The sequence below is a fragment of the Cyprinodon tularosa genome, unplaced genomic scaffold (assembly GCF_016077235.1).
Source record: "Cyprinodon tularosa strain WSP-4 unplaced genomic scaffold, ASM1607723v1 ctg81, whole genome shotgun sequence".
Taxonomy (NCBI): domain Eukaryota; kingdom Metazoa; phylum Chordata; class Actinopteri; order Cyprinodontiformes; family Cyprinodontidae; genus Cyprinodon; species Cyprinodon tularosa.
Window position 1 is genome coordinate 973,513 of NW_024039574.1, and position 27,530 is coordinate 1,001,042.

Here is a 27,530-nt window from a genome sequence, read left to right on the forward strand (position 1 = left end):
GTAAGTTGAGAAATATAAGTAGCATTGATTAGACTTAGATAAACCTTATTGTCACTTTGTATACACAGAGTGTAAAAAAGAGGAAAATTCATTTTGTACTGCTTTCATGACATTTCTATTTCTTAAATTGCAGCATTGATCAAATATAAACATTGGGAGAAAAAAAAAGTATACTGCAATTTCACAGGTCAGATATTATTATTTTAAATATTTATTTATTTATATAATCTTTATTAATACTATTATTATGGAATTAATGAACTAATGCAGACATTAGGATACCCACTCAATTGTAGTTCTGAAATCTATCCAGGAGATGCCGCCATTCTAAACTGTTGGAATGTTTGGAGCACGGTGCGAACCTTGGCCAATTGTGTCAAATTGGTTCATTGGTTCACAGGCTTTGAAACTGCCATCACCAGCCTGAACAGCAATGCAGCTCATCAGTTAAAACAGGAAGTGAACGCGATACTTCTCAACAATAGCAGCAGTAGCACCCCTATCTGCAAACTAGCACTGCATAGGAGTACTACTCCATAAAATGCTAACTTTAATGAGAAACTTCAGATCTCAATTTCTTTTTTAATTAAGACTTGGGCCTTTTTTCCCCTTAACACTACCTACCTACGTGCTAAAGTCGCTCTCTGGTAACTCCAAAAAGTCCCACCAATAATCTTCCATGAATTGCATAACAAACCTTTTCCAAGGCCAGTGTTCTGTGTTCTCTGTGTCTGTTGATTTAATCCTAAATGTGTTCAATGATTAGCCTGTGACTGAATATGAACAGTAGGTTGCAAGAGCGTCTAAAGAAAACCAAACAACACATGAATAATACATCTTCGAGTAAATCATGACTTCAGTTCAACTTTGTGTTTTTGATATTTTGAAATGAAGTTGCGCCCAGAAGGTAGTACTGCATTCAAAGGCTTTATTGATTTTGCTTTGTTTACTTGTTTCCCTCACAGAAAAGATAATTTTTTATCAGCACCGAAAAATTTCTCAACTGCTGCCGGGAATTTCTGTGTTAATCTGTTTGTATTTTACATAGCTAAACAGACAGGAACATCAGGGGCGGAGGGAATTGGGAACTTCCCAAAGACAATGCAGAGGATAAAAGGAGTGCTCTGAAATGGTCTGTTTCACACTGGCAGCAGATCAGAACAAGGTAGGAGGATGAGGAGAACTCTTCTGCTGCTGTTGGCCTCTCTGGTCTTTGCCTCCCTGGCTCCTTTGGCTGATGGAGCCAACCTGTAAGTAGATAAGTCTATGAGGCATGATAATAATTATTTAAAACTATTCCCAAAAAAAGTATTTCATCCATTAATTTGAATATTTGAAAATATTTTGCTTAATAATTGTACCTTAAATCTATAGTTTTTTCAATCCTGCTCCTGAAGACACAGTGTCCTACATGTTACATCTTCAGGACACCTTGCCTAATGGCTGTTTGATAGGCTTTTGCTGAGTTTAGTGTGATAAGAATCTAGAATCAGAAACTGATTCTGATTACAAAGCAGGGGAACATAAATACGGAGGGCAGTGTGTGTTCAGTAGCAGGGTATAAAAATTCAGCACACTAATTTATATCCGTAACTTTTTCTCACGTTGATCTCTTTGATGTTTTACTGTTTGCCGAATGTTAGTTTAATTTTAGTGGTAGATACTTTTTTTTGCTAATAGATTGCAGCCCAGTTAGCCCCTTGTGTTGCATAAGATTTTGTTGTCTTGCCTGAAAGTTGACCTGATATAGTTTTGTGTTCGTGAAACTTTGCCTCCCTCCAGACACAGCAAACAGAGACAATCATCATATGATCAGTAACATCATTGATCCCCTGCTGGACCTTAATCAAAATAATCAATGGATAATTCATTAAGTATAAAGTCCATACTGCAGATCAGTCCTCCACTGTACAAACAAGTTAGAAGAGATTGCAAAACAAAAAAAACAAAATAACGCAACACAAAACAAACTAAAGCAGTTATCTAAAGACTCAGCAACTGCCAATATCAGAGTTGTCACTCTTTAAACCTATCGAAGCATTTTGGATTCTGTCCTTCTCTTTTACAAAGAGGTCTTCAATCGTGGTTTTAAAAGAGGTCTGAAAAAAATATCTTTTATCTTTAAGGTTGCATGCAGATATAATTTTATTTTTTCTGCTCATCATTCTGCTAAGTCTGTAAAAGGTAGAAAAAAGGGGTTTTAATAACTGCCTATGATCCAAAAGAATATCAGTCATTATAACTATTTACCATTTTATCCGCCTGCAGCAAAGTGATGTCTGCTCCCAATCTGATGCGAGTAGGAACAGCAGAAAACATCTTTGTGGAATGTCAGGATTGCCCTCCTGCAGGGAACATTCCCGTCAAAATTACTGTGATGAACCATCCCACTAAAAACAAGAAGCTGGCTGAGAAGGATGTGTTACTCAACAATGAGAACAACTTTCAGGGGTTTGGAAAAGTGACTGTAAGTAAAACACCTTTGCATTATGTTTCTGTCAAAGGGCTACTAATGCACCTTGACCCAAGAATATATATGTCCTGTTTGTTTTATTTTATTTTTTTTATCTGCTTGCAGATTCCAGCGGGAGACTTTGATAAGAACCCCAGCGCAAAACAGTATGTTTATGTGCAAGCTCAATTTCCAGACCGATTGCTGGAAAAAGTTGTTTTGGTGTCCTTCCAGTCTGGCTACATCTTCATACAGACTGACAAGACCCTGTATACTCCCAACAGCAGAGGTGAGTGTAGAGCTCTTCTGAAAACACAACATATATCCGATTTACATCAAGGGTTAATGCTGGAATTCAAAAGACTCTGGAAAAAAAATTCAGGCTTTGCAGAAATGCACCATTTGACTTGGTAAATGAAAAAAAGCCATGTAAAAGTGGAACCACTCTCTCTTTGTCAGTATATTACAGGATGTTTGGTTTGACCCCCGAAATGCAGCCTGTGGAAAGGAACAATGAGAACCAAGTTGATGCTTCTATTGACATTGAAATTGTGGTATGTGTTTTATTATTTTTGGCAACTAATTTGCCCTCAATGTTTCATATTGAGTTTTGTTACCTGCCAATGGATAAAACAGGAAAACCCAAATATTTCGTTGGACCACTCAGTCCATGAGAGATGTTGGTCTGACTTTTAAAAACTGCATTTTCTTTAGACTCCTGAGGACATCATCATACCTGTTGATTCAGTTGCTCTTAATGCTGGTATTTTCTCTGGAGATTACAAACTTGGTGAAATTGTTAGGTGAGTTATTTTTTACTTTTTTGATAACTAAATAAAAGCTAACTTAATATCTAGATTTTCTAATCATAGTCATATAATAAATACTAAATTGTCAGGATACATATATAAAATTGAGATTTACATGCAGGATTGATGATTAAGATTAAGAATAAATTTGCGACTTTCAGTTTTTTCCAGGAACAATGGGATTTATTGTTAAATAATTGATAGGTAGCAAGTATTCTAAATATTTTTTTTCTCAAATATTTGCTGTAAATTGTACATACATCTTTCTATAGCCCTGGACTATGGAAGGTGGTGGCAAAGTTCAAAAGCAACCCACAGCAGAGCTACTATGCAGAATTTGAGGTCAAAGAATATGGTAAGCATCCAGTTACTCAAGCTTTTACCGCACCTCTACATTGTTTTCTTGCTTTTCATCAAAATGAAAACTTTATTTCGCAGTGCTTCCCAGCTTCGAGGTCAAACTGCTTCCTGTTGTCCCTTTCTTCTATGTCGACAGCGACGAACTTACCATAAACATCAAAGCTACGTATGTGGAAATCTTTTTTTATCAGTTATTACAGAAAATAAAGCGGTCTTATTATTTTTTCTTATAGCATTCCCGTAAGGATATCATTGTTGTTTCTTTTAGATATCTGTTTGGAAAGGAAGTTTATGGCACTGCCTATGTGGTCTTTGGTATAATGGAAGAAAAAGATAAGAAAAGCCTCCCAAACTCTCTTACACGGGTTGCGGTGAGTACTTGAAATTCTTTTTAATATTTTAGTTTTCGATTAAATATATTTTTCATGTTAATAATAAAAAAATCCAGACTGACCATAATCTGTTGGTGTTGGATCTCAGGTTACGAATGGAGAAGGACAGGTCACACTGAAAAGGGAACAGATAACTCAGACCTTCCCAGAGATCCTTAATCTTGTTGGAAAGTCCATCTTTGTGTCTGTTAGTGTCTTGACAGAGAGCGGTGAGTATTTTTGCATTTTAAGTAGTTTATATCTTAAGTTGTGTTAATTTATTAAACACGCACATTTGCAAGTCAGTTGCATTTAGTAAAGAAGAACAAAACAAGAATCATTTCACATACTCTGAAGGTGTTTCTCTTCTCATGCTGAGAGGCTCTTCCTTATTTGATAAAGCCAGCCTTTCCCAGGAGTACGATTCTCTACATGTGTTTATTCCTTATTTTATAGGCAGTGAAATGGTGGAGGCGGAGTTGAGAGGCATCAAGATTGTCACATCACCCTACAAAATTACTTTTACAAGAACTCCCAAATTTTTCAAACCTGGAATGTCCTTTGATATTGCGGTACAGTGATTTTTTTCTTCTTCTATGTTTACAATGTCATCAGCTTCTAACTCAATCAACTATAAAAAATCGTCCATATCATATTTAATATGCATTGTTAACCTTTCACTAAATATAATTTAAACTACTCCAGACCTATTCCTTGGATAAATCCATCTAATGCTGCTATATTTCTCATGAAATGTGTTTTGTTATTCTTTTTTTCTCCCCTTAATAACAGGTTGAAGTGGTTAATCCTGACGAAAGTCCAGCAGAAGGTATCCCAGTGGTGGTTACTCCGGGAAATGTTCGGGGATTCACAGCAGCCAATGGGATGGCAAGGCTGACTATTAATACAGCAGCAACAGATTCTAAGCTGACAATCATTGTAAGCAGCTTTAAAGGATTTATATTTCAGCAATGCCTTGATAAAAGATGAGATGAATAAGTCATTAAATAGATAAATATATAATGAGAAATTACATTAAGAAGATTTTTGGTTGAAGCAGTGTAACATTCCAGTTCAAAGCTAGAGTATTAATATCTGCAAAGAGTATTGAGGGAAATAAATGCCTGAAATTCCTTTAATTCTTATTTGTTAATTTTGCTGACGTTCCTAATCGCTATGAACAGTGAGTCAGGCTTTTTAAAGTGTTGTTAAAGATCCTCACTAGAAATGTTTATGCACTACCATACTTGTCAAGATTAAGATTTGAAATTTTAGGGGAAATTTTATGACCTCCTCTGCAAACCGTCTGACTATCCTAGTCAAGCTCCAATATCCGTGGTATTTTAAGATATGTACACAAGAAATGTGAAATAACCACTTGTCAACCAATTGCAAACTACAAATAGTTGATCAAATTTAAACTTGCGATGCTAGCAACAGTTCCATTTTAGTAGACAGATAACTTTTTTTTTATTAAATATAGTTTTATAATTCAATAATATGGGAAATTTACTCGAGACTGCTAATATGAGAGGACGGTGGGAAAGAGAAGTAAAAATAAACATAGTTTCTCAGCCAAAATAGGACACATGACAAAACTGTTTTTAAAAATATGATCGGTGGAAATACACTACAGAAAGGACTAATGACACTTCAAAGAAACTTTAGCCTTAAAATTACTAGTATGGTACCATGTTCAACTTAAGGACATTTGAACATTTCATGGTAAAGTATTTTTATCTAATATGTTCTTTTATACTGTTACCTCTTGCTAGTAATAATATTAAGTTACTTGAATCATATGACCAACTTTTTATGCAGCTGATAATGAGTTTTATATATATATATTAGTGCTGTCAATCGATTAATTTTTTTTAATCGCGATTAATCGCATCAATGCCTGAGTTAACTTGCGATTAATCGCATTTTAATCGCAAATTTTTTTTATGATTGAAAATCATTTAAATACTCTCGATGACATACAAAAAATACATACAGGCTAGGTTTGTGCCAATGTTCTTTTTTTTAAATGAAAACAGGTCACAGACACTGATTTATGCCATAGAAACATATGGCAAGAAGATGGGGAGGCATGTAGCAAAAAATAACAAATATGTAGCCAAAAAAAAGGCCCTGAAAACAGGCTGATGTAAAAGACAGTCTTTACAGTTAATAAAGTCTTTTGAACAAAGACAAGCATTTTACCCTACTGCTATAAAATGTAGTACAGTTAACATAAGATGTTAATTAACCAAGATAATAATGAACAATTCAATCAATACATCAATACATCAAAATCAATAGACCGACATCACTAGATGGAGGTAGTCTATGCTCTAGAAAGTTACTTTTCAGCCTCTTAACAAAAATGAGAACACACACACACCCACCCACACACACAGAGACACACACGATACCGACCTGTGGCGTACACAGACAGCAAGTGTGCCGTAGCAGATTCCATTTCTCCTCAGTAATCTGTTTTCTCAGCGTATTTCAGGTTGCTACTAGGCACCAGACACTCAACTTGTTTGTTGGTGGTGGGGCTTAAAGAAAAGGCACTAGCGCTACCCAGTGTATGAGCGTCTTTTTTCCTTGAGGAGCTCCGCTCTCGAAGCCTATGGAAAATGCATAGACTGGGGGAAAATAGCCCCGCCTTCCCGCAGGCTGCAGCTGGATGTACTTGGAAAATTGTACCATAAAACCACATAGCGTTAATCTCACGTTAAAAAATTATCGCTGTTAAAATGGCCTCGCGTTAACGCGATAATAACGTGATAATTTATATATATATATATATATATATATAATATATAAAAATAATATGTCTGGCTTTTTGATGGATGTTCATTATGAAACATCCCATGTCAAATGGTTTCTTTTCCCAACAGAAAAACATATAGTATGAAATGATGAAAAGTACAAAAACAAAAAGGGGTCAACCACTGCCTTATTAGATAAAAAAATTTAAAAAGCAATCTTAAAAATGTATTGTAACACAGTCTGCTTTTGAAATAATTCCAAATATGGTACCACAATAGAAACAAAAAAGATATATATTATTCAGTAGGTTATATGATCAGGTTGTGGTTAATAAATAAATAAATATTGCAAAAAGATGCATTATGATACAATACAATTTAATTACGATACAATAGAGGGATGTACATTGTAGACAATGATAGGGAACTGAGCGCTTAGCTTAAAAATGACACGGTTACCTTTTGATTACAGGCAAAAACAAGTAAACCTGATCTTACGCCAGAGAGACAAGCATCTGCTGAGATGCAGGCTTCACCATATTTAAACAAGAACAAGAGGTACATCCATATAGGTAAGTCATAAAATGAAAACACCTTAGTCCACATGGAAAGAACATGTTATCTGTGGAGAAGAACTATGCATGTCATCAGCATGTTTTTTTTTAAGTTTTAAGCTTAACACTTTAATTTTCCATTGCAGGAATTGACACAGCTGAAGTGAAAGTAGGAGATAACCTGAAAATCAACCTCAACCTCAATAACCCACCACAAGCAAAGGATATAACATATCTGGTGAGAAATGTTCGACATGTGTCCTAATTAAACTAATTTTATATTTACTAATGTGTTATTCTATGAACCCCAGATCTCAAGCAGAGGCCAGTTGCTAAAATCTGAGCGGTACAAAACAAGAGGCCAGGCACTGATTTCCCTAATTCTTCCCATCACTAAAGACATGTTGCCCTCATTCCGCATCATTGCCTACTATCACCCAGAAGATAATGAAGTGGTGTCTGACTCTGTTTGGGTGGACGTGAAAGACTCCTGCATGGGATCGGTGAGACTAAAGCTGCAAATCAAAGCCTGGCAAAGCCTGTTGTGTTTATGTTATTTTAATCCCATGATATTTTCTTTACATATAGTTAACCTTGGAATCAGCAAGACCTGTTCCATCCTATGAACCTCGCAGGATGTTTAGTCTGAAAGTCACAGGAGATCCAGGGGCCACAGTTGGACTCGTGGCAGTCGACAAAGGCGTCTACGTCCTAAACAACAAGCACCGTCTCACCCAGAAAAAAGTATAAAGTTTCTAAAAAAAAGATGTTTTGTATCTTTGCCTTATGCGCTGTAACCCCAAGAGTGATCTATTTACTGCTGTATCTTAAAGGTTTGGGACGTCGTAGAGCAACATGACACAGGCTGCACACCAGGTGGTGGGAAAGACAGCATGAATGTGTTCTATGATGCTGGGCTGGTGTTTGAGTCAAGCACTGCTTCAGGAACTCCCTACAGACAAGGTGACTTATGTGCTCATGCACTCTCCAACACAAATATTACTCTGCTTGTTCTTTAAAATATTATTTTCTTTCTTTCTCTGTCAAATTAAAGAATCAAATAGATTTACAAACTGTAGATACATTAGATAGTACAGCGTTTAGCATGTTTGTTGTTAGTATTATGCAAAGAGTTTACATTTATGTTTATTCATGCCTCTTGGATAATCCAATGGAATATAACCTTTATATATTTCTTTACTTACTTTATATATTTTTTTACTTACTTTACTATGTTTCACAATTTTTGTTATGGCAAGAGAAATATGACCTTGCTGTCTGATTTTTGTTTTCAATCAAAGAAAGCTAACTTAAAATAGTAATATACAAGGTAGTTCTGTTTCCTTTGAGTTAAAGGAAAATTTAGGGCTGTATAATTGTGACTATTAAGTGCAGATGATGATTTTGTGGAAAACTTCTATAAAATTCAGTTAAAACTAAAGTTTTTCTTCAAAGAAGAAGGTTAAAATAGTGTGGTTAAAAAAACATAATTTTTTTTTTATCTAACTCTTCCAGCTGCAGATAAGTGTTGTTCGAAATGTAAATCTTGTTACAATAATAGGTGACCCACTCTTCATAATTTACGGTACCTAAAAAATGTGCCTCTTTATGTTGGCTTCAAGTCTAATATATAGTGATTGTTGTAGAATATGATCTGATAATGTTTTCTTTTAATATCTTCAACATTTGTTTTTGTAAGAAAATATTTTGGTTGCAATTTAGCTCTAATAATGTCTGAAAGATGTGTTTTTTCTTCTATTTCAGACTTAAAATGCAAAGCGAACGCCAAGCGGAAAAGAGCCACAACTATCATGGATGTTAGAACGACCCTATGTAAGATGCACAGCTCTCAACTAATCAATGACTAGATATAGTATCATTTAGTCAGGAATTATGTTTTTAAGCCTTGCCTGGATAGATTCATCTTTTCAAACAAACCTGTTTTCTGCTAATTAATATGTCTTATTTTAATGCATAAATCGTTTCTTTTCAAAGTGAGTCAGTATAATAATGAACTGCAGAGAGACTGCTGTTTGGACGGTATGAAGGAAGTTCCACTTTCGTATACCTGCGAGCAGCGTACAGAGTACATAGTGGATGGTGACGCCTGTGCTGAGGCCTTCCTGCAGTGTTGTACTGCGATGCAAACACAGCTGTCTGAGAAGAAAGAAGAAAACCTGCAATTAGCTCGCAGTAAGAAACAGGAACAAATTTATGGAGAAGATTGTTCTCAAACTCCTTAAAGAAATGCAATCACACCATGTACAACCACACTTTAGGTGAATCCGATGACAGCTACATGGACAGCAATGAAATTGTATCTCGAACCAAGTTCCCTGAAAGTTGGCTGTGGACCGACATCCAGCTTCCTGCTTGTCCTGCTGGTAACTGGTAAGCCATTAGACTCTTGTGCAGATCCCGAGTGCTGTGGAAGAACAGTTTGGTTCTTAAACTTCACGTCTGTTTTACCTTTCTTGGTTTCAGTGAGGCCACATCTTTAGTGAGGAATGTTCCTCTGCAAGATTCAATCACAACCTGGCAATTCACTGGCATCAGTTTGTCAAGGACCCTTGGTACAGAGCCTGACAACAGCTTTTTTCCTTTTTAAATTCTGTCTCTCTTCTTGGGCCTAATTTTTTGTTTCATTTGCCTTAAAGGAATCTGTGTAAGCGAGCCGTTGGAGGTAATAGTCCGTAAAGAATTTTTCATTGACCTCCGGCTTCCGTATTCAGCTGTCCGAGGGGAGCAGCTTGAAATTAAAGCAATCCTTCACAACTACAGCCCAGAGCCTATCACTGTAAGTCGTAATATGGCAATAAAATGAACTAAAAACTTTAGCAATTGTAAAAATTATACATCTGATCGGTGGTCAATGCAAGCGTAATGAACCATTACACTTGCATTGACCCTTGCACATATATATATATATATATGTATACTAATTACATTACATGCACTGGATCCAACTTTAAATTTTATATTAGATAAAGCTACATATTTTCCCTTCATATTTCAGTCTTTTCTAAATTTTCTTTTGTCCTTAAGGCTCGTGTGGAACTGATTGAGGAAGAAAATGTGTGCAGTGTTGCCTCCAAGAGAGGGAAATATCAACAGTTTGTCAGAGTTGGCGCCCATACCACACGTTCTGTACCATTCGTCATTATTCCCATGAAGGAAGGGGAACGCAGCATTGAGGTTAAAGCAGCTGTTAGGGACTCATCCCTGAATGATGGAGTTCAAAAGATGCTGCGTGTTGTGGTAAGAAAAACAAAAGCCCTCTTTGGGTGGGGCCTTTCAGGTTTATCCCTGGTCTGTGACAGATTACATCCCCGACAGGCCGTCAGTTGATCTAATTTGTTTAAATTATCTCGATTACACCTAATGGAGACAATTAATTTGGTATGTTTGACAGCAGAAAGATGCTTGGGTAAACTGAGAAATGGAAATGTTCAGGAACAACATATAAAAAAAGTCTAAAAAAAACAGTATTACTTTATAAAGCATTTTTTATCTGCTGAGGGGAAAAAGTTAGAACAGTTTTTATAGTGGAAACATTAAATGTGGACTTTCAGAATATTTTGACCATTATATGCTTTAGTTTAAGTGCTTATTTCTTAATTTTCACAATTATTTTCAACTATCTTCAGCTTTGTTATTCACAATAGTTGTGTTAATTTTCAAAACCAAAATCAAGATCTATGTAACACAGAAAAAAAAAACTGTAAAAGAAAACTTAAACTTTTAGCTGATAATATAGCTTAGAATTTAAAGAAGAGCACTGAGATTACATGAAGGGCGAAACTCACGCTCCAATGACTGCATTTATTTGAGTTCATTCAACCAGGACTTCTATTTTCAATAACTGGGAGAATAAATCAGGTAGAAATTTGTGTGAAGCAGAAACCTATAAGCTGGAGACCTATTAAACAGCTATCACAGGTTCAGATAAAAAGCACTTTATTTAGTCTGCCTGTAAATTCATCACAGTGATTACTGAATATCTGTGATTAAACTGTAATACAAGCTAGAAGGCGAAAGTTGGATTACTTCCATATTATCAGCTAACAGCTTCAGTCATACCCTCACCCTTCCCTGAGAAAAAATTGACAAAGCTAATTAATAGGGGACACATAACTTCTAAACACTGAGAAGTACATTATTTCATTTTTCTTGTAAACAGAGCTTTCACAGGCATAAACCTCAAGTCATCATCCATATGATCAGATGGACCTCTTCGTTTAGGTTATGAACCAGAATTGATTGATTTTTTTTCTAATATTTCCCCTAACTTTTTCCAGCCTGAAGGCATACTGATTAAATCTGCTCAAATTGTAACTCTAGATCCAGGCCCAGGTATGTTTAAACATTAAAAAAGCATTAACATTATTAGGGGTTGAAAGCTTACTTTTATTTTCCTAATTCCTTGTGATTTTTTTTTTCCTTTCAGGAAGTACACAAGAGGAAACCCTAAACAGTAATATTCCCCGGAAAGATTTGGTACCGGATGCACCCACTAGCACACAAGTTTCTGTGACTGGTGGGTATAATTTTGTGACATTCATACCCATCATGTAAAGAAATTAACTTGGCATTTACCAAAGTAAAGGTTAAGAATTCACCTCCTTGCTGATAGTTGGAATGTCTGAATTTATTATCTCCCTGTAAATTGATCAATTTCATTGTGCTCATGCAGGCAGAGAACAGGTTTCTGGACTTGTTGAGAATGCCCTCAGTGGGAAATCAATGGGTACTCTGATCCGCCAGCCCAGTGGCTGTGGAGAGCAGAACATGATTCACATGACCCTACCAGTCATTGCAACCACATATTTGGACAAAACCAATCAATGGGAAGCTGTTGGTTTTGACAAACGTAATGAGGCTATTCAGCACATTAAAACTGGTAAGGTAACATAGCGGAATTCATTTTTATGTAAAATAGTTTGTCTTTCTATGATTAACTAAAAAAATGTAGGTGTATTTGTGAATAAATGTATAATTTTCTATCTATTTAGGATACAAAAATGAGCTAGCGTACCGTAAAAATGATGGCTCATTTGCTGTGTGGGCTAGTCATGGGAGTAGCTCCTGGTAAGCTGCTCAACATGAACATTATTATCAAAGTTATGGAGACAATACCTATCTTCTTGGTATTCTACTCACACCTTGTTTAACTAATCCTTTATTTTCTTTTTCACCTCTATAAGGCTGACTGCATATGTTGCCAAGGTGTTTGCTTTTGCTTACAACTTGATAGCAGTGCAAAATAGTGACATCTGTGGTGCGGTTAAGTTTCTGATCCTCAACGCTCAGCAGCCTGATGGCATGTTTAAGGAAATTGGAAAAGTACATCATAGAGAGATGCAGGTTAGTGCACTGCAATGTATATATATATACTCTGAGTTCCTGAGCAAAACCCTCAACCCAACACTTCTCCCAAAGCGCCGCACAATGGCCCACTGCTCCCCAAGGGGATGGGTCAAATACAGAGAAGGAATTTCCCCATTGTTGGAAAAAGATTAACATTTTACATTTAAGTCTTTTTTTAAATCTTCTTTAAGAAACATTTCGATATCCGATTATTAATTAACTAATTCGGAAGAATAGTCTACAGATTAATTGATTGCAGCCCATATATATATATTTATATATGTATAGGTAACATATGTTATGGACATAGTTTTGACAGTGATGATAATTTTGCCTCTTGGCTTGCAAGGGGCCTTACTGAATTGGAAATTAGAGCTGGAATAAAAAGTTAAATCAGTAAAAATCTGGCCAAGTCATCTGTACCCTGTCTTTTAGTGGCAGTTGTCACAATTAGAAGCAATCCCATGATGAAGAGTATTCTAGAAGAAAGTCTACAAACAGTGGTGATCTTTTGTCTCTAAACTGTGCCCTCTGCAGATGAGTATTTTCTAGACAGAGCTGGATTAATGAAAGACTGCCTGCAGAATTTTGTAGTGGGATTTTTTTTTATAAAATGACACGACTGACATCAGTTTTTGTGCACTGCTTATGCCAGTGTGACCAACATCTCAAAACTTGCTGGTCAATGGGCTCTATGGACAACTTCAGTACTTTCAGAAGTTAAGACAGCTGCTGTGTTTCCTGTCTTTTGTCTTCAGGTTCCCTAAGCATGAAGAAGTTCCATGTTTAGTTTTTTTTTTTTCTAAATTAAATGCTATTGTTCCAAAAATCCCTCATCCAGTTCAATACATGACAACAAATAGTCAACAGTAGACTAAGCTGTTTGGCCAACCCAAATACTTGGTTATTTTGTTCAATGTGACACTAATTGAATAAAATGACTTTCCAACAGCATAAGATGTATTGCCAAGAAGCTTTACAATGCATGAGCAACCAAACAAATTTCCTAAATTAATATTTCCCTACTGCAAAACTGAGGATTCACAAAAGCCCAGTGGAGTTTAGTTTTTTTAGACCAGGATTTAGACTATTAACCCTGACATGTCGGTGTTTGCATATTTGCTCATACAGGGTGATGTGCTCGGTGGAGATTCAGATGCCTCGTTCACGGCCTTCTGCCTAATTGCCATGCAGGAAACACGCACAATATGCGCCCCAAGTGTAAATGTGAGTACCTCACTGTCACGCAGTTTTTTTTCTAATTTCTTGTCATTTACTTTTTTTGGCATTATTTTTAACGGATGTTTGTCAAATAATCAAATTCAAAACACTTTTTATGGCATTACAGGAAGAGAAATCAAAGGTTTATTTTTTACCTACTTGAATATTGTTCTCCTATTTTACCCAGAGCCTTCCATCCAGTATTGAGAAAGGAGTCGCCTACCTCGAAAAACGTCTTCCTTTCCTCACAAACCCTTATGCTGTTGCCATTACATCATATGCCCTGGCCAATGAAGAGAAACTTAACCGAGAAATTCTCTACAAGTTTGCTTCTCCTGGTATTGCATTACCTATTGACATACAAATGAGCTGCACACATACAACTATTATATATTTACGTGTGTGGGTGTGTGCGTTCTTATATTTAACACACTGGGGGGATAAACTACTCCTACTCATTGTGGGCCCCAGTGCCTGGAAATACTGTTTTTGAGTCAAAGGTCACATTTATGACAAAGGTGTGAATTGAGTTTAGGTTGGGGTTAGGGTTAACATGAACCTGTAAGGTTAGGGATAGGGTCACATGTAGGCTGTAGAAATTAATTGAATTCAATGGAAAGGCCCTACAACGATAGTGAGGCAAGTTTGTTTGTGTATTTATGTGTATATGAGACACACACCCAGTCATTTTTATTTATTTTATATTTAAATCTGTGCATGAAAGACTCATGTAGATGTGTAAGATAAAGCATACACATATGTTGTGTTACACTCTCCTTGTGGGGATTTTCCACTGACTTCTGTTCATATTGTATTTATTTCTCTGGCCTAACCATGACGCTTCATGTTTCTTATCAACTTATCAGATCAATTAGCTGCTGACCCTAATATTAGTGGAATCCATACCTAACACCTGACCCTTACCCTAAATTAAACTTACCCGATCCCCACCCCCTAAACTTATCCTGACCCTAACCCTGACCCTTGCCCTAAACCTAACTCTGACCCATGCCCTAAACCAAACTTTGATCCTTTCCCTAAACCTAACTGTGACCCTGACTCTCAACCTAACCCTAATCCTTCGCCTAACCCTAGCCCTCCAAATTCGCACCGGCCCGTGCAATGCCTCTGATCCTCTAACCAACTGCCCTAGCCATCGGACATTGGTAGGGGGGAGGGTCATCAAGAGAGTGTCTAACGCCTAACAAATACCAAGACATACCTAACCCTAAACACAATTCACACCTTAGTCCTAAAACTAACCCTTAAAACCCTAAAGAAGAGAACCTTTCCTCAAGGGGTCCAGTTGTTGGTCCCTATAAGTACCGATAAGCTCCCAAAATGTAACGTTTCTGGCAAATTGTACCCATATTGTAAGAAAAACATTGCCACACAAATCAATGGAGTAATTGTGTATGTGTTAAAATTCTTACAACATTGTTGTTTGTCTTTTAGAGTTAAACCACTGGCCTGTACCTGGAAAAAACACATTTACACAAGAGGCGACTGCATATGCCCTTTTGGCTCTGGTCAGAGCTAGGGTGAGGTTTTGTCCCACATTTATAAAATATAATATAATATAGAACCATTATTATTTCAGTATATTTACATATCATGTATGTTTTCATCTATTTGCCAAATAAGAATTTATATTGTGCAAAGTTGTAAAAAGTGGGTGGCGTCTGTGCAATGGTGGAAAGCAGTTATTGCCCTTCCATTTTGCCAGTCTAGTTACATGCCATAACAAAAGTTCCTTTTAAATTCATTTCAGATGGTTATAAGTAACGCAATAAACACAGGGGAAAGAGAATGCTTTATTTAATTAATAATATTAATAAATATATATGAAAGATTTAAAATGGAATTGGAATAGGACTAAATAACAATAACAAAACCTAAACCTCAAAAGCCAAACTTATGCACCAATCAAATTATAAACTAGTAAAGCACTCTGAGAGCTAAGACTTACACCAAGCAGCAAATTTTGCCCCATATTGTGACTTAAACTAAAACTAGCTCATGATCTGGATCATTACACAATTTAAATGAAATGTTCCTTACATGAAGTGCACCTCTAATAAAAAAAAATTCCCTTAAATCCTTTCAGAAGTTAATAAATAAGGCACAGCTTGTGTCTGCAGCCTCTGGTGTCTGTTCTGCTCTCACCTTCCTCATTCACTCTGCTTTCTTCTTGGAGCTGCAGACTTTTAGTGAAGCATGGCTCACCTTTTTGTGTTGTGGTCTTCAGTGTATTCTTCTTTCGGAGTCCAATGCTGAAGCTGTCAATAGTCACTGCTGCCACTCCTTAGTTTAGGGGGGAACTGCTTCTTCCACCAAAAATGTTAAAGAATCCTTTAACAAATTCCTGCATCCTGATAAGGATTGTTCCTTGGACTGAGGTGCACTGTTGGACTGTTAGACACTCACAAACAAAATGTGAATGGACTCATAAATATAAGATAGGAAGTAAAACATTTTTCTGTATTTCTTCTACTTGAGTCATAACCGTGGCTAAAAGGAGAACCTGCGGCCTGATAAAGAACAGGTTCAAATCGCTCTTATCACCTAGACTTGATGTGCAGGATTACTTCTGTATGTATTTGGCACAAACTGTTTTGTTTAACTGATTTAAAAACACAGAAATCCTACTCAAGTAAGAGAGCAGAAAATATTTGTACTTATTTTAAAGTAATGAGCGGACATGAAAGAAATTTCTCAAGAAAGATTTAAAAGATTTTTGGTGAAAAGCTTCTCGATTACTCTGCAACTGATAATATTGTCTAATGTAGAGCTTCAATACTAAATCATTAAATCGAACCAAAGAAATGTAAATCAGATATTTTAAAGCTGATCTAAAATTAAAACCAATAAAAAGAGCTTAGTCATAAAATAACAGAAATAAACATGAAACAAATAAATTCAGTGCTTATGGGAGTTTAGTTATTACTGTATCTAATATATATGTTTTAGAAAAGGGTTAAGTACCTCAAGTAATAAGATATACTGACTTGTCTCTAAGTGATTTTAGTTACTCTAGTAATGTGGCTAGCAAAGGTGTCAAATGAAAAGAAACTTTCTTACTTTACTTAAGTAGAAATCTTGGAGAAATTTTTACTTTTACTTCTTACTTTTTTTGCAATTGCCTCTACTTTCTGCTGCATACATTTAAAAAATAGACGTGTTAGTTTTGTTTCATTTAAGCTCATTTACATTATGGCCTATTGGTATTAAAAAAATCAATAAAACCCATCAAAAATAATTAGTTTCATCCAGATAATTCATTTCTTTATTGTTGGACTCAGTGCTGCACCAAAATAAATTGTTGTTGAAGATTATACAAAGTAAAATTGGACACTTTAACATTAGCTATAAAACTAGGAAAATTAAGTATAAGGACGTTATCATCCAGAATTTTAGAGAAATGTTCCTTTAAAAGGGTTTTGCATTAACCAGTATAAGATTTAAAGCATCTCTCCTTAACATTTTTCCTGCATTACTTTTACTTTTATACTACTTTTGGTAGTTTTAAAAATGGTACTTTTACAATTTTACTTGTGTAAAAAGCTTCAGTTGATGCTCTAACTTCTACAAAAGTGTTTTTATAAAGTAGGATTTATACCTCTACTTGGGTAATAAAAATTTATACTTTTGACACCTCTGGTAGCTAATTATTACCAGCATCTGCTGCTTTGTGAATTCAGTGCACATAAAGAAAATAACTGGGGAGACAGAAATGATATACCACATAGAATTTAAGCAATTTTTTGTTGAATATCTTGACTTTGGCAAGAAAGATATTCAGTGTTCCAAATAGTCAATTTAACCCCCTTTAAAAGAAGGATATATTCAAGAATATATTCATTAAATAGAGGTTTTGCTTTATAATGCTGCTATCTAGATAAATTACTGTTTGTTTTCTTTCAATACAGAGGTTTGAAGATGCGAGACCAATCGTTAGATGGTTTAATGACCAGCAGTTTGTGGGTGGAGGCTATGGATCAACTCAGGTAACTGTAACTCAGGTCTACTTTTAGTTTACTGTATGCAAACCTCTAAACATGTTCTAAGGAAATTGATGTTGATTTAGTTAAAACTGAAATTTTCTCTCTCTCTTTTGTTATACTTTATTCCCAGGCAACTATTATTGTGTACCAGGCTATATCAGAGTACTGGACTCAAGCTAAAGAACCAGACTATAATTTAAATGTTGACATCTTGTTGCCAGGAAGATCAAAGCCTGACAAGTACAACTTAAACAAAAACAATCACTTTGCTACAAGGACATCTAGAGTAAGATCATAACATCCTCTCTACATTTACGATAAGCTGTGAGGTTTTTTTTTTTTTTTTCCTTTCTTTAATGTTTGATTTTTCAAATTCATATTTTAACAGATCAATGACATAAACCAGGATGTAAAAGTTAAAGCCACAGGAACAGGAGAAGCAACAGTGAAAGTAAGTAAAAATTTTTAATTCCAGACATGTATTAATATATATTTTGAATAGTTAGCTAACTCAATGAAATAGTTAAGATTAGGGCTAAAACAATTATTCAGATTAATCATGATTAATTGATTATTGAAATAATCGTCAAATGATTTAGTAATAGATTAATCCGTAACTGGAGTATAGACTGTAAAACATGCTTTTAGCCCATAGAGTAACCCACTTAAAGCAGTTATTATATCAAAATTGTAAGAAATATATGAATATTTTGCATTTAAGAAAAAAAAAAAAAAATTCATCTGTCAATACACTCTATCCAGAACTCCTCAAGTGGAGAAGTTTTAGTTTCACCTGGTTTAATTTAGTAAAAAAATTTTCTTCGAGGAACCTTTTGATATCTAATTATTAATCGAAAAAATTAGCAAAATAATCATTATTTGCAGCCCTAGTTTAGACACAAAACAGTCTTACCTTTTCCTCCTGATTCATTTATTCTCATTTATCAACAATGAACAGACAACAAATATAAAGTTCTTGCTGGTTAGGATTCTCAGTCATCCATGGCAGTCATTCCAAAAAGGTTAAAAAAGTAAAAAAAAAAAAAAAATCCACTGGACTATGTTTTCCAAGTTTGAAGATGTTTCGCTTTCGCTTAGTGTTGAGTTCCAAGCTTTATAGAGTAGCCCAACAAATCTTAATCACATTTTATTCCATTAACAAATCAATTTTTGTTGGTTTAATGCACCTTTGTCTAAAAGTCTTTTGGTTTTTGACAAAGACCTGCATTTCTTTTATGATGACGCATATGTATGAACTGTTCAAAGAGTGAAATATGGAATATTTAAACTCCTGAGTTTGAAAGAGGGTATTATTTGCTTATTCTTTGCTTGTTGCTTATTTTGATAAAGAAAATGGAAAAGAATGTATTTCTATTTCTGTAAAATTAGGAACAACTGTAGTGGCGCTGTGCTGGAAGAAGTGCTAATATATGGCTGATATTTCTTGTAGACTAGAAACACAAGAAAATCTGGGAAGAAAGGCGTTATTTATTCAATCAGTTGATTATGTTAATGTTCAGTAGTACTTGTTTAATCAATTTTATCAGAAATGTAAGGGGATGTATGATATGACCTAAACTATACATATTTAAAATGTTTTATCAGTATTGACTATGTCAATTAGGATTTGTATCTAAACATAATTGCAGGTCAATTCTATTTTTTGAAATAATAAAATTTAATAAGTAATACATTTTTTTATCAAATAGTTTAAAAATAAAGCATAAAATTTAGACAAAAATCATCTTGCAACATAGCAACACAATGTGACTTTTTATGTTACAGATGGTGTCACTTTATTATGCTATCCCCAAAGAAAAGGAAAGTGACTGCCAGAAGTTTAATCTCTCCGTGCAACTCATCCCAGGTAATCTGGTATACGTTTGTTCTAATCATGAATTTGGTATTTATTCTGTGTTTTTTGTAAAACAATAAAAATAAAAAATAGCATGTTGTATAAAGATGCATTGTTTATGTGGATTTCCTCTTTTGTTTCTGCAGAAAAAATAACTGATGATAGCAGGACATACATGCTTAGGATAGATGTTTTGTAAGTACCGTACGCCAAACCTTGGGAAGTTCCATAGGTCGATGTGAATTTATCCAGATTACTCTGAACATTTTACCCACAGGTATAAGGACAAGGAGAGTGATGCAAAAATGTCTATCTTAGACATTGGCCTGCTAACTGGATTCACTGTTGAAACAAAGGACCTGGACTTGGTAAGATTTTGAATGGGATTCACACAGTTAAATCCAGTCATTTATATACATGTTTAAAAAACACAGAATCAAACACACACTCTCTGAGATTAAAACCAAATCAAATCTGATTTTTTAAAGTCAGATAACATAAATTGCTTATGCTTACTAAATGCTAGATTTATGTGGGAGTTGTTTTCACTGCAAATTCAGAGGTTTACATTTTCTTATTTTGGTGAAGCCTTAATAAGTGTTCCTTCCCAAGGAACACAGGATGGCATGATGATATTATGATGAGAATCTCTAAAAACAAAAGTCTTTGCCATAGGATGTCTTTGCAGGTTGTACACTGAGTGTGTGTTTAAATATTTCTGCAGTTGTCTAAAGGACGCGCTCGCACCATTGCAAGATATGAGATGAATACAGTTCTGTCAGAAAGAGGTTCTCTTATCATATATCTGGACAAGGTAAAAATTCAGTCTTCTTGTCTTTTTAAATAGATGTTTGCTCATTCATCAATGTGCCATTCTTATTTCAAATCCATTTCTAGGTTTCCCACACGCGACCAGAGGAGATCAGTTTTAGGATCCACCAAACAATGAAAGTTGGTGTTTTACAACCAGCAGCCGTGTCTGTTTATGAGTATTATGAACGTAAGTGTAAGGATTTCTATTGTCATTTTAATTTTCCTTATCCCATGTTCTTGTTGAATGACCCTAATGCTATTCCTTATTCACTAAGAATTATTTTGTACCTCTATGTATGTATTTCATTCCAGAAATTCCTTGTGTGAAATTTTACCATCCTGAGAGGAAGGGTGGAAAACTGCTGCAGCTGTGCAGAGATAATGAATGCACCTGTGCAGAAGGTAAACAAGAATGGTCTTTATGTAGATTTTAGGAAGAACAACAACTCATTTACTCCCCAAACCTCAATGAATTTTATATACATTTTTAAATGACTTACAAAAAACAAATCATAATTGTGAAGTGTAAGAAGTTAGATAAGTTCAATTTTAATTTTAAAAATCTGAAGAGGGTGGAAGGCAAATTCATTTAGCCCAATCTTTTTCTGACCAATAAATACCACCATGTGCAACCGACTGTTTTAAACTTTACCCTTTTTTTAATCATCTTTTGTGAGGGTCTCAGTAATTTCACTCAAGACATAAGTGAAGACACAGAAAATACAATCACTTACACTGACAACCACACCATTCACAACTATATGGTGCCTCTGCAGAAGCTGTAGATTCCAAAAAAGTTTACAAAAACAAAAAAACACTGGACTTTGTTTTCCAAGTTTAAAGACAGTTCTCTTTCCATCCAGAAAGAAGCTTTCTCAATTCAAAATGTGTGGAGTATCGTTGAGTTCCTGGCTTAAAAAGAGCGGCCCGAAAAAAGGCCTTGTTATGACCTTCAGATCCACAGAGATCCACAGCTTTGGTGATAGAATATTTCTAATAGGTCTGATTATTAGTCAGCTTGTCCATAAATCTAGCCTGTATTGAAGAATTAGATATAAAAGACTCTGTTAAAAGGTCCAAAGAATTTTTGGTGCCAGTTTGTCTCAAGCCATGTACAGTAGATGCAGTAGCAAAAATGCTAAAGACAGGGTTCTCCTAGATAAGACAAAAAGAGATGAGATAGAAAATATATTATTATTTTTTTGGCCTATATGGAAGTGAACTCATTGATTGGCAAAAAACTAACTTTGCCCATTAGCTTGGGCAGAGTTAGCACTAATGTGAAGCATTATAGTGGCAGCTTCATGTTGTGAGAATGCTTTGCTTTATGAGGTCCTGAGAAGTTGACCTTATTGTGCATTCCAAGCTACAGTGGATTGGTTTAGATCAAGGTTTCTGGTCCTCAAAGCAAACTGTCCTGTACGTTTTAGTTGTTTCATACCCCAAAAAAACTCTACTTGCTTTTAATATGAGAATGCATAAAATGCAACACTTTAAATATAATACAGATATCCGCAAATTTTTGATGGTTTATCATATATGCATTGATATTTTAAAATATTTAATTTAAAGACATATAAACTGAATTTGATAAGCAGTCGTCCTTTGTCATTGTCATTGATGTAAGAAATACCATCATCTCTTGATTTTTCTTTCAGAGAACTGCAGTATGCAGAAAAATGGTCACATTAGCAATGATGAGCGCACAGCTAAGATCTGCGAAAGTACAGAAACCAGCAAAATAGAATTTGGTAAGAAACAAGTGTTTCGCAGTTAATGAAAATTCTAATGAAAGGAACGTCCTTTTTTATTCATCCCTTATACCTCATGAGCTCAAATCTGCATATTTTGTGTTTACAGCTTACAAGGCTATGGTGGAAGGAAATGATTTTGGGTTGTCTACAGACTCTTACACAATGCGCATAGTGGAAGTTATTAAAGAAGGTGGGTATGGATGCTTATTTAACTTCTCAAATCTTTTGATACAATTTTCACAATAGCTCTTTACAGTAAAGAAAATACTGTTGACCTTTTGTTAAACTTAAAAACTTTTTAAAATATAGCAATTGGCATTTACCAAAATAACAGGGTCTCTTTTTGCCCTCCTCTTTCTACAAACAAATTTTAGAAAAACTTATTTCTGTATACAGAATTTATTGTTACTTTTGACTTGCAAAAATCAAAGCTGCATGTGTCTCGATCAAAGCCCTTCAGTAACCTGAGAGGCCTTTTCTCAATCTCTCTTCTCGTTCTACCATTTAAACACAGGAAGTATTGATGTTGATCCTGTTGGTAAACTGCGCACATTCCTCAGTTATCAGCACTGCAGAGAAGCTTTAAGGCTGGGAAAAGATCAAAGTTACCTCATCATGGGATCATCCAAAGACATTCACAGAGATGACCAGAAGCAAACGTAAGTGAAAATATGACAGCAGCAATACTTCTGCAGTTTCATACAGTGTTCTCGTCAGAGGATTAGACTGATTCTCTTGAAATGTCATAGTACCTCTGAGCTTTAAATAATTTATTTCAAGGTTTGTCTGTTTTTAAAAAGATCAAATGGCAATACAGAATAAAATAAACCTTTTGATAAATAAGAGCTATGCTGAAAAGATTATCTAAAATAAGTGCATTTGCCGTTCCTTTGAGCCTACATACCCCTGTTTAAATACCAGATGTATAAAAATATCAAGAAGACAAATTATTTTACAATGTTTTCTACCTTTAATGTGATCTATAACATGTACATGGGAAATGAAAAACAAACTGAAACTTTTAAAGGGGAAACATGAAATAAAAATATTTTAAAAACCTGGTACCCCTCTCGCTCCTAGACAGCTGGAGATAGGCACCAGCACCCCTTTCAACCTCACTTGGGATAAGCATGTTGGAAAATGGATAGATGGTTGCAGAAATATGCACACCAACCCACCCATCCATGTAATTTATTGGAAATTGTTTTGCATCCTTCACCTGACTGAAATCTCTAAATAATATGATCCTTTGATGTTTTGGAAGTATTTTTTAGGGTTTATTTATAACACAGATTACTCTCCTCCATGCCAGCTGCTCTAACTGTAATGTGGCCTCCTGACGCTAGTCTTAATTAATGAGAAATTAGAAATGAAACACAAACTTGGACAACAATTTGGCAACAGCAGTGGTTCCAGGAAATGTTGACAGGGGTGGCCAGGCAGAAACCATTGTGCACTGAGAGGTGAACAAAAACAAATAGGTACCAAAACCAATTCACGGTCAGACTATGTTGATCACAATTAACCTACATCTATATTTTCCAAATAAACCACTGAAGAGAGTAGGTTTTAATGAAGCCCTTCCTGATAAAGCTACACACATATTTATACATTGGTGCTGTTCAAATTAAGTTATGGTTCCACAAAATATATGCAATAAATTGGTTGGGCAAAGGATCTTAATAATAATTACATAGAAAACCTTTAAATGACAGCAGAGGCCTACTTTAGCCCGTAAAACATTTTTTGAATTTTGACACTTTTTGGTTAAAATATGAACATAAAAAATTTCAAAATTGGACATTCTACATGATGGAATTATAAGGTGGAAGAGGTGGAAATTTCATTTGGAAGACACGAGGTCATTTTTAGGTACAATATTATTTTTCATTGGTTATTTCAAACAATCGGAATGTCACAACTCAAAACAGAGGACCCAGTGTTCGAGGCAGTCTAGATAGTGGGATTATTAAAAAAGGCATTTATTGAAATAAAAAGACTGTGAATCTGTAGTAGCAGCAGCTAGGGCATCTGAGATAGGAAACTCTGGTGAGAGAAAAGACAGGTTAGTGACCAAGATTACTTGATGGAGGATGAGAAGAATGCATGAGCCACTAACCAGAGAACGAGGTTGATACCAGCCGGTTGGCTGACAAGATGCAACTGTAGCCGCACGGAGAGTTCCAGATGCCGAAGCCTTGAATGACACAGAACTGAAAGGGAGATCAGATCCGAACAGATGAAGGAAGCGTATACAGAGGGCGAAGTCAAGAGGCACATCCATATTCACTCCATAAGAAGCAGGTGCCTGAAGACCGGTCAGGCAAACAGATCAAAACAGGGACAGGCAGGCTCAAAGATGCAAAGACAGAAACGGGTCAGGATCAGGATCAGGATCAGGACCAGAACACTATAAGCAACACTAGAACAGTGTTTTTTTTGACAGCCATCTTAGATTTAGTTTTAATCTTAATCTTCAGGACGAAAACTATTATTCGTCTTAGTTACATTTTAATCTTTACAATATGTGATAGTTTTAGTCGGTTTTAGTCAACTAAAACTTAAAAAGGTTTTAGTATAGTTTTAGTCAGTTTAATGTTGCAAAAAAAATTTAACCTTTACAATTTTTAATAACAACCAGATTCTTTACCAGACTGACAACTCTTGCCTAGGTGCTACATTCGCTGGAGTTACAATTCTGCCGTGGAGCTCAACATTGCTGTTGGGCAGACAATTTTTTTGTTGTCTGTCCTGTTGGGCAACTTTTTTTTAATTAATGCTCTACTTTATTAAAAAAAATGTCTCACAAAAGTTGTGAAAACAGCAGATCTTGCTCAAAACATCATATTGGTTCATATAGCAGACAGAAAGGCTACAATAAAGGAATGGTTTTAGACATTCAAGGTTTCCATCCCAAAGCAAACACTTCCCGATCTACTATGAATTATGCATTACACACAGATCAATAAAATCTTAATTTCTAAAAAAAAAAAAAAGCAAAAAACAAAAATAATCTTCTTTCTACTTTGACAACTTTTGCTTAATTTTTCTCAATTTACCCCTTGGTTACTGCTGCTCAGTGGTCAAAGTAGATTTAAATTCACAGGGTTTTGATATAAAAAAATAAAAGTACAGAGAGAACCTACATAATAGCCCTGTAATGCCATGGTAATCCAGACCTAAATTGAATGAATATGCTAACTAAAATGTTGAAATATTTAGAGGAAACAGAAAATGTTTTAATGACAATTCAAGGAAATGAATCAACAGTGAAGAAAAATGAGTAACCGACCTTCCAGGCAGGAGGATGTCTAGTGGATTTGACATGTTGGCGCTGTTGCGGGAGGAAGACTGTTATTGACCACTTTACGTTGCGTCTGATTGGTTTATATTGTGTAGAGCCTTCAGTGGTTGGTTAGATTTAGACATGAATTGATCTGGGATCAGCCTGTTAGTCAGAGGTGAGTTTTTTGAACTAAAGCAGGCCCTATCAAATGAGAATTAAATGAGGAAATATGCATGAGAAGTGTCATGTATGGCACGAAAATGCATGAAAATGGGTCAAACTTCATGACCAAACACAATACGTGGATTTTAGCAGCCCTGCTATGACCCACAGCTTGAGCTGGAAGATGTGGTTACAAAAATGCCTATTAACCCACCAGAACAGCTGAATCTTATTTGGGGTTTGGATTAGTGACAGGTATGTGCTGACTCCATTTTATTGGTTAAAGGTGAACACACCCTTAACAGGGTGTGCACAATTGTGCAACCCTATTATCTCTGTTGTTTATTTTTACTTCACTACCCTGAATAATCTCTTGGGGGGTTTGTAATTGTTTTTTCAAGGTTTTAGATCACATGAAAGGTTGAAAAACTTGTAAAGTAATTTATATTAATGTATTTTTTGTTAAATTACAAGAATCTAAAATTTAACCAAAAAATCTGTTAACAGACTGAATATTCTGACCCTTAAAATATGTTTTTTTATAGATATACCACTTTTAAAATGAAATAATGGAGATCATTTTTTTTTGTTTGTTTGTTTGTTTATTTAAAGTGCACAAATCTTACTTCACTGATAGATCATTTTACTCACCTTCCTAAATCCTGAGCAAATATTTTAAGAAAATTTTACTTTACTTTAACCAAGTTTTTTTTATAGCGTGGGTTTCCTCTTAATGCCATCTGATGTATATACTACATTAATCTGCAATTATATCTGGACCAATTTTTCAACGTATGTCTCCTGTATTCATCACATTTCACATTTATTTGGGTCTGTGTCAATTAAGAATATAACTTTTTATTTTACTTTCCAGCTGCTTGCACAAACTCAGTTCTAAACAGCAAAACCTTTCATTGTTTTGAGTATTGTATGCTGTAATAAAAAATAAAAAAAACATGGAAAAATAAAGGATGAGTGCAGTTGCTCATGCTGCCATCCTGATAGATTTTCTACTGGGAAGTATTACACTGCTAACTTGGATTTTTTTTTAATTACTTTTTTTCTTAGGTTTCAGTATGTGCTTGGGGAGAGGACTTGGATTGAGTACTGGCCCACAGAAGCAGAATGCCAGAAGGCAGAACATCGACCTACCTGCATGGGCATGGAGGAGATGGTCGATCAGTACACCACTTTTGCATGTCAACAGTAATTGCACCATTGGAACCAACTGTCATATCAAATTTTTTATTTTTGCAAAGTGTGTAAAAGTTGGCATGAATTGATTGTACGAGACATAATAAAGTGTGTTAATTAAACTTTTAATGGTACTTTTTGGCCAGGAGTCCCTGCTTTTAATGATATTCATATTCACCAGATTTTAATAGTATATTTTCCCTTTTTTCATTTACCAGATAATTATTTATTGATTTCTTTCATCCCTGAAAATTGCTAATACATTGTTCAAAATAATAACTTTAAGAGGAGGAGACAAATGTAAGATACAAAGAGCAAACAATTCCAGTCAAAAATTGTGACACATTTAGGGTCTGATCCTCGGAGCCTTTACATGCCTTAGAGCACATGCAAACTTGTTTGTACATGCAGAGCAGATCTTCAAAGAAGGTACCAAGGGATTTGCATTTGCAATTCAGCAGACTGTGCATGAGGACCTTTTTTTGTGTCTATGCCTGTATCAATATGTTTTTTTTTTTCAACAATATCTTTATTAAGTTTTATACATATATTTCACTTGTACAAAA

General features: G+C 35.2%; 1 protein-coding gene and 1 long non-coding RNA gene across 2 annotated transcripts; one reads left to right on the top strand and one right to left on the bottom strand.

Annotated features, from left to right (window-relative positions):
• Positions 1-1,131: 1,131 nt before the first annotated feature.
• LOC119774349 (complement C3-like) lies at positions 1,132-27,098 on the top strand. The gene is made up of 43 exons (XM_038271810.1): positions 1,132-1,250; positions 2,269-2,467; positions 2,579-2,741; positions 2,912-3,006; positions 3,167-3,255; positions 3,534-3,616; positions 3,700-3,787; positions 3,890-3,992; positions 4,102-4,222; positions 4,449-4,564; positions 4,785-4,931; positions 7,227-7,326; positions 7,455-7,546; positions 7,620-7,811; positions 7,897-8,052; positions 8,142-8,271; positions 9,073-9,141; positions 9,304-9,501; positions 9,588-9,699; positions 9,793-9,881; positions 9,966-10,105; positions 10,354-10,566; positions 11,607-11,661; positions 11,756-11,845; positions 12,002-12,208; positions 12,321-12,396; positions 12,513-12,672; positions 13,807-13,902; positions 14,084-14,234; positions 15,352-15,437; positions 17,826-17,903; positions 18,031-18,186; positions 18,289-18,351; positions 19,686-19,767; positions 19,902-19,950; positions 20,033-20,123; positions 20,480-20,569; positions 20,653-20,755; positions 20,881-20,970; positions 22,227-22,319; positions 22,429-22,512; positions 22,837-22,981; positions 26,839-27,098. The coding sequence occupies exons 1-43, from the start codon at positions 1,174-1,176 to the stop codon at positions 26,978-26,980; spliced, it is 4,959 nt and encodes a 1,652-aa protein (XP_038127738.1). The 5' UTR covers positions 1,132-1,173; the 3' UTR covers positions 26,981-27,098.
• On the bottom strand, positions 24,115-25,674 carry LOC119774350. Its single transcript, XR_005279527.1, has 3 exons — positions 25,615-25,674; positions 24,442-24,630; positions 24,115-24,368 (listed from the first exon to the last, which is right to left on the bottom strand). It is a non-coding gene; the product is annotated as an uncharacterized LOC119774350 (long non-coding RNA).
• Positions 27,099-27,530: the final 432 nt, after the last annotated feature.

Coding starts and splice junctions, on each gene's coding strand:
- LOC119774349 (XM_038271810.1), top strand. CDS start 1,174: ATGAGGAGAACTCTTCTGCTGCTGTTGGCCTCTCTGGTCTTTGCCTCC. Junction 11,662..11,755: donor AACTCTAGATCCAGGCCCAG/GTATGTTTAAAC, acceptor TTTTCCTTTCAG/GAAGTACACAAGAGGAAACC. Junction 18,352..19,685: donor CAGGAGAAGCAACAGTGAAA/GTAAGTAAAAAT, acceptor TTTATGTTACAG/ATGGTGTCACTTTATTATGC.